Raw genomic sequence first — 17,512 nt, forward strand, 5'->3', positions numbered from 1 at the left:
TAAAATAAATTCACACATACAGTGTTTTCTTAGTCATTGTACTTTGAAAGTCACCTTTTCTCAGAGACAATGTCTAGAGTTAAATTGCAAATAATCAAAGTAAGAGAAAATATAATATTTTACTTTTCAACATTCTTTAACTCAAAGAAATAAGATAAGGAATTTGCAGTTGATCTTCAAGTGAGTTTTCTTTAGGTTTTCAGGTTGTGATTGTTGGATTAGGGATAGAATAAAACAGCCATTGATCATACATAATACATAATACCGAACCAAAGAGTGAGACTATCAAACTAGAAAAGAGTCAGATAAAAATTAAGATAAAAGACTTTATCGGACTATAGAATAAAAATAGAAATTGTGTTCAGACAAACTCCTTCCTTCATCCATACCCCACAGAAGCACGAACAAAATGGTCCTCAACTCATTTTGTCGAAATCAAAAGACATTCAACCTGTACCATGTTCCAATGATCACTATTACTGCAATTTTAAAAAGAAATTGATAGTGCATGACACTTCTGGCAAGTATTTCTCCTCCATTTCTTCTTAAAATGTAATGGACTAGCTCAGACTGGGAAAAATATCTGTTATGGAGGAATATATGTATAAGTATAATGGATTGGTTTTTCTGAGCAGTCATTGCAAATGCTTTTCCTCTCTCCTAAACAGAAATCTAAATATAGATTGAAGAGTGCCATTGCCTTGAGACCACTGAAGGCTGTCATTTGAAAGCCATCTCCTTAAACACACGTATCAGCATGATGCGGCTGCTTTTGGCATCCCTCTGAGCAGAGAGGCTCTGCGCCCTTCTTCCTCATCTCCAGATCGCCCCAGTGTATAAGTGACATCCACTGAGTCGGCCGCTTTGGTGATTTCATGTGTTGCTGGCGCACCAGCAATCTCATTTGTGGTCAGGAATAGCAAAGGACCTGCTCATTCCTCTTTTCAGTCACGAGTTTGGCACAGGCCTCTGTGTTATTAAATACACTGCCTCCTGGTTCTTATTTGCAAAGCTCCTAGGATGGCTTTGGCACAGGATACTACAGAAGGTAAAAAAGAAAAAGAAAAAGAAATTGCCTTAGGCCTTTATTCAGTCTGAGAATTTGTACATGCTTGAAATTATTGTTTCTTTGATGATAAAAAATTTTCATACTTCACATAGAGCAATTACCAAATTGGAGAAAAAAGGTATAGAGATGAAAAAACCTATAATAAAATCACCTGACCATAAAAACAGAAATATCAAAAAAAAAACCCTTAAAATATTTGAACCTTCATGCCAGGTATGGTGGCAATACATGTCAAAGTAAATTCCTATGAAACAAGAATGGCTAATGTTGCTCTCGGTCTCATTTTCTCTCTTTGTTTCATATCCCGACCATTAATAGTCGCTCTTAGACGTTTACAGCAGGCACAATAGATTCCACTATGCAGACTGCAATTGACCTTTGGTTTATTACTGAACATAAGTTACATCCCAGGTTCTGACAGAGTGCATAAATTGGTGATAAATATCTTTCTACATACTCTAAATATTTTCTACATTTCAGATAATCCCCTTAGAAAAGCATCTCACAAATAAAACTACAGATAATATTAATTTTCTAGTTTTTTTATTTTTTTTATTTTTCCCCCCTACAGAGAATATTAAAATGGAAAGTAGCTCATATTTGTTAAGTTGATCTATGCCATCTTCTTCCTGTCCTAAGTGCTTAGCATCTATGACCTCAGTCAGTAGTGTTCAAGTTTACTGAGAGAAAAACTGAGGCACGGAGGGGGTCAGCTCCCTCCGAGGTCACTTTGGCAGTAAGTGGGAGAGCTGGGGCAAAAAAAAGAGGCACTCTGAGGGTGTTCCTCTAAGCTGATGACATGACCCTGATGCAGATCATGGACACGGGGTTTGGAAGAGTCGAGCTGCCTGTTTGATCTCTGGATATTACAAAGAGCGATGCTCAGGAAGGGCAAGTGACTCATCAGTAGCAGACAGCCAGTGAACACACCGGACTTCTCCTCTGTAGCCAATAACAGGCCCAAAGTTGTCGAAACGTGAGAAGTGCAGGTCTCTGGTTCTGTTAAGTCTTTCTGAAGCTCCATCCATCGGTATTATTAACACAGTGCGCAGACTTCATTTGCACATCTAACCTTGAGTGGCGCTAGCAGTATGCTTTGTAAAGTCGATAGATCTTTGTTACTTTAATGAAAAAATCTACATAAGCTGCTAGCCAGAGGAAACGTGCTCATTATTCAGAATTAACAGCTATATTAGCTAAACATCTGAAACTGTTGTAATTTTAGATTTTAAAACATACATCTTGGTGATTCATTGTAGTTCAGTGCTAGCGAGGAGAGGGATAACAGGTATTTGCTAGTGTTGGGAGAGCTTGGGCTTGAGAGAAGATAAGAGAAGGGCCCTTCGCTCAAAGGGGACACAGTATGGTTAGGAAAATCAACAGATAATGGCCGTAGAAAGTGCTGAGTGCTTTCGTGCAGCATTCTCAGAGACTGAAGGAAGCTAAGCAATGTTCTGACAGAGTTATGAGAGAAAGATGAGCACACAAGGCCTGGCTAAATTATTAAATGGGTGTCTCTGCATCCTTTGCTAGGAGCCAGATAAAACACAGAAACAATATTGGTGTTCTACACAGGATAGTGAATGGAAATTGCCGCTTAGATCCCCTGGGCCTGTCAACTGCATTGTGCTTAATGGTAATGGCAGGTAGGGAGAGTTACAGCACTTAGGATACACTAGTCTCGCGTGCTGAAATGCAGCCATGTGTCACTTAAGCAGGTGTGACATTAAATTATTGGCCACTGGTCCCCAGCTCCACCTTCAGTCTCTTGTCTCCTCCATACTCTCCTCCCATTGGGTCTTCCTTACCGGAGCCAAGCGGCTCTATGAGCAGTCTGGATAGTTCAGGGTTTTCTGCAACCACTGTCATGAGAAGCACGCTAAGCATCCATCAGGAATTCACCTCAGTCCCAGGCCTCTGAACCACATGAGCAGCTCTCTCTTTAACTGGCTCTTCTGGGTTTTGATCCTAAGCTTATTTTAAGGAGACTCTGCCTGTACTTTCAGAACAATCCCAATTCCATGAAACCTGAAGCTAGTTCAGGGCTCTGATTTAGGGAGCAGAGTGTAGGCCTGCAAGCAAGTTTTGTTCTTCCTGAATTGGGGCATCAAAAGAAATAGGAAAAGATAAATGAATTCTAGACAATTTTTGAAGGGTTTTAAAAAAGACTTTTGGGTAATAAGAATTAGTTTTGAAATAATAAAAGACAGGATCCTTGAAATGAGTTCACTGAGCAGCCATCTATGAAAATATACATATTCTTTAGAAGATAAAATAACATGTATTTCTCTAAATTGGTAAAAGGCAATGGCGAAAGCCAAGCATGGTCTTAATGTTTCTAATCCCAGCAGGCTGGAGACTGAGGCAGGAGGGCTTGGAATAAAAGACTGGCTTTGTCTACATATTAAAACCTCATCTCAAAAAAGTCAAATCAGAGAATGAGTATGATCAAAATGTATTAGATAGATGCCTACAAATGTCATAATAAAAGCCATTATTATTTATAATTAATATATGCTGATAAAAATATAATTAGAAGCCAAATCAAGCCAAAGAAAGCAAAGGCAGTGGTTAGCAAACATGTCAGTCAGAGGGTACTGTCTTGGCACCAGCGAGGGAAGAGTGGTTTTGCCTCAGAGATCTCCTGGAAACAGTGCTACTCATAGCAATCGTGTGAGCTTCCGGGCTTAACAAAATACCTAAGACCAAGTCTGGATGAGAGAATAAGGCCCCAAAGACACAGGGAAGACCCAGTAACAGGAAGGCAAGTAAGCACCACACCCGTGCTCAGAGAGGCATCGGCTCTGGGTTCCCTTCATTCCTCTGAGGCCACTGCAGCAAGTGCTTTCAGTTCTCAGTGCTGCTCATCCATGGAAGCTCATCTGGTAGTGTCCACAATTTGATTCCAAGTTTGCTTCTTTCCCTATCTCATATCCACTTTTTCCTCCCTTCTTCCCTTTCTCTCTTCCATCCAACCATCCATCCATCCACCCACCCATTCACCCACCCACCTACCCGTCCGTCCGTCCGTCCGTCCGTCCATCCATCCATCCATCCATTTATCCATCCATCCATCTCAGTTTTCACTGAACATGCCAAATACCCCTTTGGATACTGTGGGAATGCAGATTGACAGAAGATACAGTATCTCATGTCCACTTGCTTCTCACCTAACAGAACCTAGAGTACAACCACACAGGGATGCACCCATAGTGCACTGGTATGCAGAATAGAGAAGATCCTGTGGGCTTTTAGTGGGAAGAATCAGAGCTGATTGGTGACATCATAGACTCGGCTGATGGGGGACAAAGTGTTTGAACTGGATCATAAATGGTGGCTAGGTGTAGGTGGTTGAGGGATGATTTGAAGTGTGCCGTAGAGAACGTGACACAGAGGGAGAGAGCTGCACTGGTTCTGGGCGGTTCACACAGATAAAAGGGAAGTAGGTGGCTACCTTGTGGACAGCAGTGACAACAAAGGATGAGGGACACATTGCTCCCCTTAGTGGACGCTCCTGCCTTGGACCCCACTGTCCTCATTTCTGGTTCTCTCCAGGGTTTCCCAAACCTTATCATAATCACAGCCTGGGCTATTTAAGGTGCAGGTTGCTGGGCCCCACTCCCCGCACTCCTTGCTGGAGAGAAGGTTTCCAAACTGAGATCTTCCCTTTCTAATGTGTTCCCAGGTGATGCTGCTGACTGGCAAGGACACTGTTCAAGGTCCTGCACAGGGACTCTCAGCTCGACACTTTCTTATATCTAGAAACTTCTCTCTTTGGCAGTATTACTCCTGGTTGCCTTCTTTATTCCTCCCATCGACTCTCCTAACAGTCTTTATCCCCCCTTCTGCACTTTATCTCTCTCCACAGCCCTTATCAGAACTTAACACCGTGGTTTATTAATTTTCAATCATCCTTTTAGAATGTAAATCCCCCACGAGACTTTGTTTTATTCACGAGTACCTGAAGCAGGGCTCTTTTTTAGTATCTCAGATTTGGTCTAAGACTCCTGGACCTTAAATCAACCTGTAATGTGCAGGCTGTCTATCAGTAATGCTGACAGAAAGAATGAGAGATGCCTGGAAGGAAGAGAAGCGATAAGAAGCCTTTAGAGCTTGTAGCGGGAAGCATGGGAGTGAGGTGACACAGGGCAGATGCTGTGGCCCTCCATCTTGTCAGTCAAGAGCACCCACTGACCTAATACACTGACATTCCCATTCCTTGTTTATACGTGTCTCCTCCTTGTCTGCTTCCCTCTCCGACTCCCTCTCTTTCTTTCCCTTTATTAGTAAATGTTGGGGGTCAGAAATGGAAAAACGTAAGTTAATTTCCATTGACAACATGCCTCTGGGTATGTGAGCAGGCATTTCCAGATATTTAACCGAGTAAGGAGGATCCACTGGAAATGAGCATAGCACTGACCTCTGGAATGGGATTCTAGATTGTATAGAAAGGATAAAGGGAAGAAAGCAAGCACACAGCACTCCCCTGCCTCTGATACTGCTGGGGACATCGTGTGGCCAGCTTCGTTTGCTGCCACATCCATGCTGTCCCTGCCAGAATGTGTTATAACCTCAAACTGGAGCCAGAACAAACCTTTTGTTCCTTAAGCTGCTTTTGTTATGTATTTTGTTGGAACAACAAGAAAAGTAACTACCAAAGAAGTACAATACTGGGAAGGGTGGGAGTAACTGGAGACATTTAGAGTGGATGTGGATAACACACTATCAGCCAACCAGGTCTTTATGGGCAAAGAAAAAACATTCTCATTTTAGGGGAAAAGCCACAATGCACAAAAGTTCTCAGGTGTTTTTAAATTTGTAATTAGATTGATTTCCTAATTGTTACTCATTGTCATCTCTCCGTACATTACAGAGGTCTGAAAACTTAGGAGAATTGGGTTCTCCTACATCCTTTTCTTTACTTACCCATAAGCTAAGTGCTTAGACACTAGCTGATAAAATATTCCATCAGCGCTAAAGAACCAGCTATCCTGGTAGCGCTCAAAGGCGTCCAGTCTCCAGGATATTTAGGGATTTTGGTGTGAGATGTGCTGTTATTACACCATCAGACATCCCAGACGGTCATGATGGATAGGATAAAGCCATATTTTACAAATCTGTAAAACCATAAGGAACGCAGTAGACACTTCTCTGAGTCATACATTAGTTGGATAACATACAGAAATCCTAGAAGGCAAGTAGGTCAAACGGAAATACGGCCATTGAGGCCACACATGCAAAAGGCTGAAGATTCCGCGTGTGCAAACATAAACTAGGTTTGTATCTGGAATAGATGTGTAACACTCTGAAAATCTCCTCTCTTTGCAGGCAAGCTAAGTCTATAGTAACTTAAAAATCCAGGGTGGGGGCATGTGGAGAAATCAACAGGAGAGACAAACCACAGAGAGCGTGTTATGACCCAACTGGAGGCTACGCTCTTGTTTGACTTTCATTGTCACCTCATACAGGTGTGTTAAACACACATCCTTATCCATCTGAGAAGACGCAATAGGCACAGTGATAGGTTACGGGTAGTGTTGCTTGTCACACAAAGTTACATGAACTACTCAGAAGAAATTAATGAGCTGGAGATGGTTCTATTGTGAACTATCGTCTTCACCGTCACTGGTGATCCTTCTAAAGGGTTTGGGTCATTTCCCCCAGGAACATCCAGAGCCTTTATTCAGGTTTCTGTTCATTCTGCTGTCATGGAATAGGACACCACCCCCTAATTTGTAGAGAAAGGAAGGGACAACAGTATTCTTTCTCATGGAGGTCCCATCCCATCCCATTCTCTTTGCCTCTTCTTCACTTACCGTCTCTCATTCTTCATACCTCCCGGCATGAGACAAGAGCATACTGTACCTTCCTTAAATAAAAACAGAACAGCAAACCTCTCCTTCCATGTGAGGTTTCAATTCCTCATCCCTGTGACCACCTTCCTTTCACGGATAAGCTACCTGAAACTATCATCCACACTCAGTGCTAATTTTTCAGCTTCCATCCAGTCTTCAATGTGCTCCGGTTTCTCAGCCATCCTTTGGCCAAAAGTATCTTTGATGACATCACACCTGATTACCTTTATGGCAACCAGCAGGTACCAGCTGGCAATAACTGAAGTAACTGGCCTCTCTTTCTTTTTAATATTCTTTTCCTTTAATCATTATTTTCTGCATTTCTTCCTTTCTATTAGCTTCTTCTCTGACATTTCCCCTAGTTTTTGGCTGTCTTCTCTTTTCATGTCAATGCACTCTTTCTGGGTGCTCTACCTGATGATTAGATATCTTCTTGCATATCATTTAGTACAGTTTATTTCTTAGTATCTCCGTGTCTCTCTGTGTGTTTCTGTCTCTTTGTGTGTGTCTGTGTATGTGTTTCTCTCTCTCTCTCTCTCTCTCTCTCTCTCTCTCTCTCTTTCCCTCTCTCTCTCTCTCTCTCTCTCTCTCTCTCTCTCTCTCTCTCTCTCTCTGTGTGTGTGTGTCTGGCCTGTCTGTCTCCTCCTCTGTGTGTGTCTGTATCTGTGTATGTGTGTGTGTCTCTGTGTATGTCTCTCCCTCTGTGTGTCCGTCTGTCTCCTCCTCTGTGTGTGTATGTCTCCCTGTATGTGTGTGTGTGTCTCTGTGTGCATGTCTATCTGTCTCTGTGTGTGTGTCTGTCTGTGTCCTCCTCTGTATGTGTGTCTGTCTCTGTGTATGTGTGTCTGTGTGTCTATGTGTCTCTCCCCCTCTCTCTCTGTCTGTCTCTGCCTCCTTCCCTCTCTCTGTCTTTCTCCCTGTCTCTTTATTTTTCTACATCTCTCTCTGCCTCTCTTTCTCCCTATCTCTGTCTCTATCTATGTGTCTCTCTGTCTCTGTCTCTCTCTCTAGTTTCAGACCCATATATCCAACTGGGCTTAAAATAGGCATCTTTAGTTGCACACATCTAAAAAAAATGTTTAACTTCTCTGTAACGATTTTGGTTCAGTTATACAATCTTGAGTATGAATCATTTATCCTTCTTTTATCTATCTAATTACCTAATTGTAACAGTTCTACGTCTTGAATGGTTCTTTAACAGGCCCCCATCTCCCTCTGTGTGTAACTGCAGAAACCTCATAATATAAAGTTACTATTCAGTTGTCTTGTGGAGAACCACCTGGCTTTTTTATCTTCCCTTCTCAGGGAATCCAGAGAGAACTTCCTTTTAAAACTTTGTCTGAATTCCCTGAAAATATATTAATATTCTATGACTTTAGGTGAGATTAGAATTATGATCAACAGATGACAAAATACGTTACTCTCACACCTTCATCTTCAGCAAGAGAAGCAATATAACTCTGATTATCTAGACCTCACTGGGCTTTCCCGGAGCTTTTTGAAATGAAGTAGCCCCTGTGCCTGGAAAGCCTTCCTCAATTTTCTACTTGTGAGCTTTGTTTTTCTTTTATGACAGAGATGAGGCCATACCTTCCAGTACCAACGATTTAAAAGGGAAAGGCAACAAACCTCCTACATTCAATAATCCACTCAAATTTCTGTTTGTCTTTCGAGAAATATGTCACAGTTGAGAAACTGACTTTGACCCCCTCTCCATCCTTCAGTCTGGGTTAGGTGACCCTCTCGTGCACTTACCAGGCACAAATAATTTTCTCTGAGGGGATGGGGACTCTAATTCCTTGTTTATCTGCTAATGTTACTCATTATGTAGCGTGCATGAACTGCTCTTTCATCTCCATGGTCTGAGACTAGCAACAGGCAGACACCTTAAAAATATTTACAGAAATGAAATATTCCCTCCTTTGAAATATTCCCCAGCTTTGCCAAAACATATGACTTCCTCCCCAGCAATTCAAGGAGGTAGGAAGGGTTCCGATGACTTTTAGAGCCACCCAACACTACAGTATCAAGTGTGAGGAACGCTGAGAGCTCACTGACCTGGGTTTTAGTCTAATCCCTCCCTAGCTCTGCTTACCCCTTTATCCTGGTGGAGTTCTGCTTGCTCCAATTTCACACAGGAAGATTGGGCTATTTTTTTTTCTGTATCCTTTTGTTCTGACATTCTATGACTTGGAAAGAGCATTTGTAAAATAAAACTATGTATTTTCAATCAATTTAAAGTGTGAAACTCTGCATTTAGAGAACCACGTTGAAGGGAGAATGGGCTGTGGTCATGGGGTGTCAGTGAGATCACTGGAAACTCACCAGTGTCCCTCAGCAAGCATTTGTAGCTCTGGCCTCCAACTAATGACAATGCTTCACACACCCTTGCTTGTACCTAAACCATCTGCTCAATGCTCATCTATAGGGGGCCGAGGTCAAACTTCTCTTCTGACCTTTGGTCTTCCTTTCTCCTCTCCTATTGGCTGAACTATGATAGGAAAGCTTCCTTTCGGGACCACATTTGGGAGTTAGGTGTTGATCAGGTCAAGCTGCAGCACCTTGGGGACCTGGACTTCTGTCATAGCCAACTAGCCATAGCTGTTCTGAATTTTTATTTGAGTGAAAAAATGAATGTATTAGGTTATTAAGGGTAGGGGATCTTTGCTATAGCAACAACAAACAAACAAAAGTAAGGCAACCTAATGATATACTAAAAATAGATATTAAAAGAAAATGTTTTACCATTTAAAAATATGGGCTGGCGAGATGGCTCAGAGTTTAAGAGCACTGGCTGCTCTTCTAGGGGGTCCTGAGTTCAATTTCCAGCAACCACATGATGGCTCATAACCATCTGTAATGAAATCTGGTGTTCTCTTCTGGCATGCAGGCACAACAGTGTATATATAATAAATAAATCTTTAAAAAATATTGAAAAAAGGCAAAGATGGTGATTTTGTTGAAGGAAACTATTTAGAAGTTTATTTCATCATGCAATGAAATCAATTTTTAGAGAATTTTTAACAGTAACCAGACCTTACTCCTGCAACTTTCCCTTTCGCCACCCATTTTACCATGAAAAAGCAGATGCCTCTGACATAATGGGATGCCATAGACTCAGCAGAGCAAATTCTAACCCGGTACACTGGTTACCTACTGATTGATCACAATGAAGTGTCTAAAAAGCAAGTCACCAAGTTGACTTCCATTTTCTCTGCCGTTGTTCCACGCCCTCTTATAATTCTGTGTGAAGACAGAGAAGTACCGCAGGTGTGTTTGTGGCCAGTCGAAACTGTGACGTGATGAAGCATTAGCAGAAGAGGTGAGGGGATTATAGGTCATTGCCATCACCCGGAATACATCCTGGTGCCATAAAATAAAGAATCCATTACCAGACTGGGCTCTGAGGAGAACGTGGCTCAGGAGTAGTGGGAACATTCCTCTTTCCACTAACTGGGTGCACTGAGAGAGAACCTTGCCTCATAGACTGCCTGTGAGTTCAGTTCACAACAGTGCTTCTCCACCTTCCTAACGCAGACAACCCCTTAATACAGTTTTGTCATGCTGCGGTGACCCACAATCATAAAATTGCTTTCATTGCTACTTCATGAATGTATTTTGCTATTGTTATAAGGAAAATCTGATATGCAGGCTCTCTGATAGGGGACTGCCGTGTGGGCCACAACTCCCAGGCTGAGAACGGCTGGCTCAGAAGCATAGAGAGCTGCAGCCTGTGCATCTTTAGTAAGCAAAGCACAAAGCCCTAACACACAGTATACTGCAGTGAGGAAAGCCTTGGCTATACGAGCTGATAAACACGCAGCTCTTCAGGGCCCTGCTTGGAGCCAGCACACAAGGAAAACTAAGAATACTCTACCATTAGCAGAAGGAAAGAGTAAAGGAGCTTCCGGAAGGTACTGGGGGGACTGGTTCAAAATCAAAATACGTATCAAAATACGACTGACTTGCCACGTGTGCTTTCTAATGTCCCAGACACACAGACAGCACATTTCTGTCATCCATGAGCTGGGAGCACTGCTCTTTGCCTTAGGCTTCTGGTCTGCCTGCTTCGGTGGCTAGAAGCCTGCAGAGTAACTCTAATTTTTGGTTAGAGGTGGGTGGGTCTTATGGACAAGGAAGAGTAGAACAGAGGCAGACCCATTATAGATGCCGTGAGAGCCAGGCAGAGAAATCTGGATTTGACCAAGGTAGCGTCAGAGAGCCAAAGTCAATGTTTGAGCAAAAGAATAACACACATGTCATTTTAGTAAGATCATCAGTATGAGAAAGGACTAGAGGCACACGGGTTGGGAGGCGCTTACCCCAGATTGAGGTAAACTGGTTCTGAAGTAACTGGGATCCATTCCCAGGGATAAAAAGGAACAAATGATGCGCTTTTCACTGGAATGGGATAATCACAGACAAATTTGTTCTTTGGAAATGGAAAAAGAAGGTAGCTGAGAGGAATGCAGGTGACCTCGTTAAAGCAGCCAATGGCGTAAGAACAAAAGTGTCCCACACATGAGATACTGTCCATGGGGACTCTTCTCTGACTCAAAGAGGGCATTGTCATATAATACGTCAGAACAGTAGGCGCAAATGGGACTGTCCTGGCCATACTGACCAGTTCTAGAGAAGCGGAGACTTCAAAGTCTTCTCTGATTGAAAAGGTTCAACCACCACTGCAGACGGAACTCTCAGATTCATGACATCCTGCACTTGGCTCCTAGGCTTCAGTGTTGCAGAGCATTGTCTGCCCTACCTCACAGGACAGCAAATAATTAGGTCCTTCCAGGAAAACAAGACGAAGGGAAAGAAGACAAAACGGAGTAGCATTGCCGGTTTACCGAGTTCCCCTTGATTACCACGAGAATGTCTGACTTGGCGTTGCAGCCCCTGCAGTCCTCCACTAGCTGGGCCGTGGTAGAGTAATATTGTTGGAAATCAAATTGTTGTTCTCACCTGTCTTTTTAAACCTCCTTCGTGGCTGTCTGATCTGAAACAGCTACCGAAAACAGGACTCCCTCTCTGTCTTCACATTCTCCCTGTGGGCTTGTAGCTTCTCCAACTCATTTTAAAACTTATTTCCTGAGACACTTAGAGGAAGCCTCTATTACACACATTGGCTGTGCTCTACCGTTGTTTGTATAGAGAGGCCCTGAAGATGTTCATTAGCAGCTCTGAAGGGCGCGCTGTTTTTCCTGAACGTTCCCATTTCTATTTGTGCTCAGGGGCCTTCCTGCAGGTGACAGTCATGGAGTGCTGTATTTGGGCAAGACCTGCCAAATTTCTTTACCAGAATGCAAGGAAAAAGGTTGGCCCATAATTATTAACAAGAAAATCAGCAAAACCTATGAAGGGCTAACAACTGGGCAGCTTACTATTGTGCTAAATAGGCAGAGACAGAGACAATGCTGGATGGTGTTTAACCCTGTTGTCCTACCAGGTTCTTGATCCCTAAAGAGCTAAACATGCACAGAGTGGTTCCTAAGTGAACAAAGCAAAGCCTTCCCAAATCTGAGTAGCATTTGTCCTTGGTAATGAGAGGATGACTTCTGTCTCTTGAAGGCGAGTTAAATTTTCCATGGTAAAAATCTCAGAAGTAGTTCTGATTTTCAAGAGGCCTTAGGCTTCTGTTATGATGGACAGGTAGTGAGCAATCCTTCAGCTTCTCGGAGTTTTTTCAGGTATCTGGTAATTTATACATCCGGGACTATCTTATTATGTTGCAGCCTAAGAGAAATGGCTATTGCTACCTTCAGTGCACAGCAGGAGAGGAGGCAGGACTGTTGCCCCCAGGAGTGGCTGCATTTGCTAGAAAGTTTGCCTGGAAAAGGTGTTGTTGGCCTCATTCTTCTCCACCCAGTGGTGCTCCGGAGAGGATGCACACCTGCTCGGCTGACGCAGGCCTGGTGACTTATTATTGATGATCGCCATGCCCTGGAGTCATTATGAACAGAGCCACGGCTGAGTGGAGGGGTGAGCGCCTGTATCACTCGAAGCACATGTAAGTTGGTGATATATATTTATCGTCTGGTCTGACATCAGCCAAAGGGTCAGATTAGCTCCTCCACCGGAGGAGTGTGACTGTGGACGGGTCATTACCAGGGACTTCTTTGTCCCCATCTCTAACGAGTGTTGTGTGCACCAGACAAACTACAGGAGGCAAAGCCTGGGCCTTCCTAAGCAGGAGACTAGAAAGAACCCCTTGAATGTAAATGCCCTTCTGTGTCCCGGGAGAAAATAATCACAGGTGGGAAATTTGAAGGTTATATTCCCACCTCTATCTCACCAAATGCCTCCCCCTATCCCTCATTCTCCCCACTTAAGAACATGCTTGTGAATGTCTCCGTGTAGATCCTGTATTTGGAAGATCACTAAATAAAAGCCACGTCCAGGTCCCTGGAGAGAGAAAGGGGAGCATGATTCACAGTTCTGTGTTCCAGGTTCTCACAGACTCCCCACACTATTCTGAATCCAAGCAACTGTTCTTTGGGATGCTAAGCTTTTTTCACTGGAGACAACTGAGGGGTACAGTTTAGAGAGAGGGGACACCGCTGCCCCTCCTCGGCTTTAAGCAACGGGACTAGAAGTTGGTTTCTCTCTGAAATGCCAGCACTCTATAACTTCCAGATTCAAAGAACAGACTTCTGCAAATCTGAGCCAAACACACGCTGTCTGTACCTCAGCAAGCCTTGAGGATCATAAAAACGCACACATCAGTACACTTCTCCAGTCCCAGCTCTGTGCCTCCCCTGATCGTCATCTCAGACACAGCTATCCTATCCAGAGGAGAAAGTCACTCTCTTCTTCCCATCTCTCCTTCTCAAAAATACTGGCAACTTTATAGTTGACTACTTTTATTCTGCCTTTAAAAAAAAATCTGCTTATTTTGTGTTGAATTATTTGAGCTGTCCAGATCTGAAATATTTAACAATCACTCTGGAATAGTTTTAAAAACCATATTTAGTTCTTTTTTTTAAAATTTATTTATTAAAGATTTCTGTCTCTTCCCCGCCGCCGCCTCCCATTTCCCTCCCCCTCCCCCAATCAAGTCCCCCTCCCTTGTCAGCCCAAAGAGCCATCAGGGTTCCCTGCCCTGTGGGAAGTCCAAGGACCACCCACCTCCATCCAGGTCTAGTAAGGTGAGCATCCAAACTGCCTAGGCTCCCCCAAAGCCAGTACATGCAGTAGGATCAAAAACCCATTGCCATTGTTCTTGAGTTCTCAGTAGTCCTCATTGTCCACTATACCCTAGGAAACCAAGAAAAAACGATCAAACATATTTAGTTCTTAAATCAGTCACAGGTGAATTTCAGCCCACTGCTGGTACGCACAATTCTAAAGGAGACTGCTTAATTTTCAGGTCATACTTCACGTGGTACAAAGTATCCTTTACACTGAGCATCAACCAAGGCAGATACTGGCCAGGGCACCCCAGGACACTTTGGCATTGAATTCTGAGGCCACAGCTGGGGCTGGGACACTCTAAACAGTATCTAGCCAGACTCTTGCCTACTGGGCTTTCTCAGTCCACTGAACCGAAATGCTGGATGCTGTATACACATTTTATGGGGGGAGAGGGTATAAAAGCCTTCAGAATCGCACAGAAACCACAAACAACAACAAAGCGGTGAGGCATATGGGAGCTAAACAACCCCACAAACAAATAAAAGCCTCGCAGGACAGGAAGTTGCCTCCACTTACCCAGCATAGCGGTTGTCATAAGGGTGACAGTCTCCCAGCGGCAGAATCTTCAAAAGGAGCCAGCAAAGAGGCAGAGAAGCAGCTGTGTGGCTGCTGGGCTTCCCGAGGAACTTCATACCTTTGCAATAAGAGTACTTGAAAGTTGCTAAACAGCAGTCTCCAAAGGAAGAGGCTGGGAGGTGGGTTACAACAGCCCCTGTTCACTGGCAAGCTGTCTAGGAAGGGGGTGGGCGAGAGAGCTTGGGATTGAGCAAAATGTGACACTTTAGGCAGCCAGGGAGAAGGGGAGCTGCTCTCAAGAGTAGGTCTTGGGAGGAGACGCAGCCCAGCCCAGCCTGGGAGCAGGCGCTGATCCTAAATCAGGCTCTCCTGAAGGGGCTGGGCCTCCCTGAGCTGACTCACAGGCTCGCTTTGCAGGGTGCTACTGCCTGGGGGGAACCCTTCTCTGGTTTTGGTTTGTCTGTTTGCCTGCTGGAGATCACTAAGTCTTTTGTACAACCCTTCTTCCTCTGCTACCTTTATAGCTGGCAGAGAACACGCCACGCTTAATGTTTTGCTCTGCCGCAGCAGATTTCCACATGGGTTCCCAGCATTAAAACCCACAGTGAAGGGCTACAGCGAACACGTGTCCAGGAGGAGGCTTAGGCACCTGGATGGGAGAAGCTGGCTTCGTTCTGGCTTGTAGCGGTACCTGGGGCAACGAGAGACTTTTTCGTCAGGCTGCAAGGAGCTCTCAGCATTCATTCTGCACTGGCAGAGCCAGGATCTGTGGCTATGGTACAGTCTCTCAAAGGATTAGGAGGCCTCCTGGGGCTGTATGACATCGGCTGCGCATTTGGAATCATTTAGAGAGGCGGAACATTTCAATCAAAATCCCGAAGGATGGGATCTGTCACTGAAAACGCTTCTCCATAGCTAGGGAGATGGCTCGAAGAAGGAAGTGCCTCCTGGGTAAGCAGGAGGACTTAGGTCCAGCTCTCCAACATCTGTGTGGAGGCCATTCCCCAGGGTACGAGTCTGTAATCCCAGTGTTGAGAGGCATGGGTGGAGACAGGTACAGCTGGTGAGTGTTTCTGCACACAATAGCAAACTCCTTCAGAGTTTCCAACCTCCAAACATCCAGAGGCTGTTTCTAGAGGAGGGATTTTCAAACTTTTCTTAAAATTTTTTTGGAGACAGGATTTCTCTGTATAGCTCTGGCTGTCCTGGAACTCACTTTGTAGACCAGGCTGGCCTTGAACTCACAAAGATCTGCTCGCCTCTGCTTCACTAGTGCTGGGATTGAAGGCTTGTATGTACTCCCTCCCCAGTCACAGCCTCAGCCCCAGCCCCAGTAGCTTTTCAAACTTCCAATGCATAAAAAATACCTAGGGATCTTGTGACACCGAATCGGATTCATTCTGAGGCAGGGTTGCTGCTGAAATGGGAAATTCTGCTTTCTTAAGGTGTCTCAAGGTGGCGCTCATGTGGCGACCCCTTAGCCACACTTTAAGTAACAGCAAGCCTTGAATTTAGTATGAGCCCTGTTTTCCTTCTCTCTCTAGACTGTGATGGGGGTAGGAGATACAAATCAGGACACCTTGGAGCAAACCATTTCCTGCTGCAAATTCCCCATGGTTGTAGCAAGGGACCTGGTTCTGGACATTCTTTACATGCTTCTACTCACACAGAAACCCCGTGTTGTGGGAATGCTTTGTGCTAGCTCTGGAGATGCTAAGATGCAACCTGTAACCTTTGTACAAGTACTGGTGCTATTCTAGAAGAGGGTGGGCTGGAAAAGAGTGGGCTAGGGGAGAGAGGACTGGGGAGAGAGGACTGGGGAGAGGGCTAGGGGAGAGAGGGCTGGGGAGAGAGGGCTGATGGAGATTCGGCTAAAGTCTCCTTAATTCACTCAGCTCACTCACACTCTTTCCAAGTTTCCAGAACTGCTGAACGCCCCTCTGTTAGGGTCAACTTCACGTTCATGGCAGCCAAGATGGTTTACCTTTAAAATGATTCCCTGACATTTTCAAAATCTCCCTGAATTAATTAATCTTTTCTTTGTGCCCCATTCCCTAAAACCAGGGCATTCTGCTATGGGGCCCTCTCTGTTGAATCAAATTTTATCTGCTTGATTCACAAAACTGCCCATTTCCTTAAGTACAAAGTTATATCCAGTTTGTCGTATGAAGAAAACCGCATGCACCTTAGTGGAGCCAAACAACATTCCCTGAAGGAATGAATGATTGACAATGTTTGGTGAGTGAATGACGAACCTGGAAAGAGAGTCACCCAATAAGCATTTGTTCTGCAAGTCCTGTGTCCAGGTAGAGGCGAGATCACTCAGGCATCCGAGATGAATTTGGGCACTGGCAGTTCCTTAGATCTCTGGGTCTCTTGGTATTATTTGTTTGTTTATATTCTTTTTTTTCCCTTCTGGACTTCAGGACCTAGCACTTTGGTCCTTGCAGTATGGTGGAGGGGGCTGGCGTTTCTAGCAGTACTTGGGACTTTTTTTGATGAGGCCAAGAAAGCCTATACGAAGCCAGTGACCTGTTAAAATGAGAGGTTACAGTGTAAATAAAACACCCCATCACTCTGCATTTCATTATGTCAGAAGCACACGTAAATCTGTCATATTATATCACAGCATTAAACTAGGAATGTTCAGTGTCTGACCAAGGATTAAACTCATCTTTAAACCATTCCTCAGGACCAGATCCAGAAAACATGTTCTGCACAGGGCTTGCTAGCCTCTGAGACCAAGGGAACCATTCCCTGGAGCATCCAAAAACTGCAGGGACCCAGGAGACATCCTGTAACCTTACTAAAAATTGCAGATCAAAGAGAGCTTCTCAAACAATGGAAGGCATTCCTAGCAGTCCTCCCTTGCTTTCTTAAG

General features: G+C 44.2%; 1 protein-coding gene across 1 annotated transcript in view; it reads right to left on the reverse strand.

Annotated features, from left to right (window-relative positions):
* Cpa6 (carboxypeptidase A6) overlaps positions 1–14,865 on the reverse strand; it is a 313,792-nt gene extending 298,927 nt beyond the window's left edge. Inside the window, exon 1 of the mRNA XM_041667809.1 lies at positions 14,632–14,865. Coding sequence (XP_041523743.1) covers positions 14,632–14,747 — 116 coding nt within the window. The 5' untranslated portion in view covers positions 14,748–14,865. The remainder of the gene's footprint in view (positions 1–14,631) is intronic.
* Positions 14,866–17,512: the final 2,647 nt, after the last annotated feature.

The sequence above is a fragment of the Microtus oregoni genome, unplaced genomic scaffold (genome assembly GCF_018167655.1).
Source record: "Microtus oregoni isolate MIOR12 unplaced genomic scaffold, Mior012 000017F_ref0000208, whole genome shotgun sequence".
NCBI classification, from domain to species: domain Eukaryota; kingdom Metazoa; phylum Chordata; class Mammalia; order Rodentia; family Cricetidae; genus Microtus; species Microtus oregoni.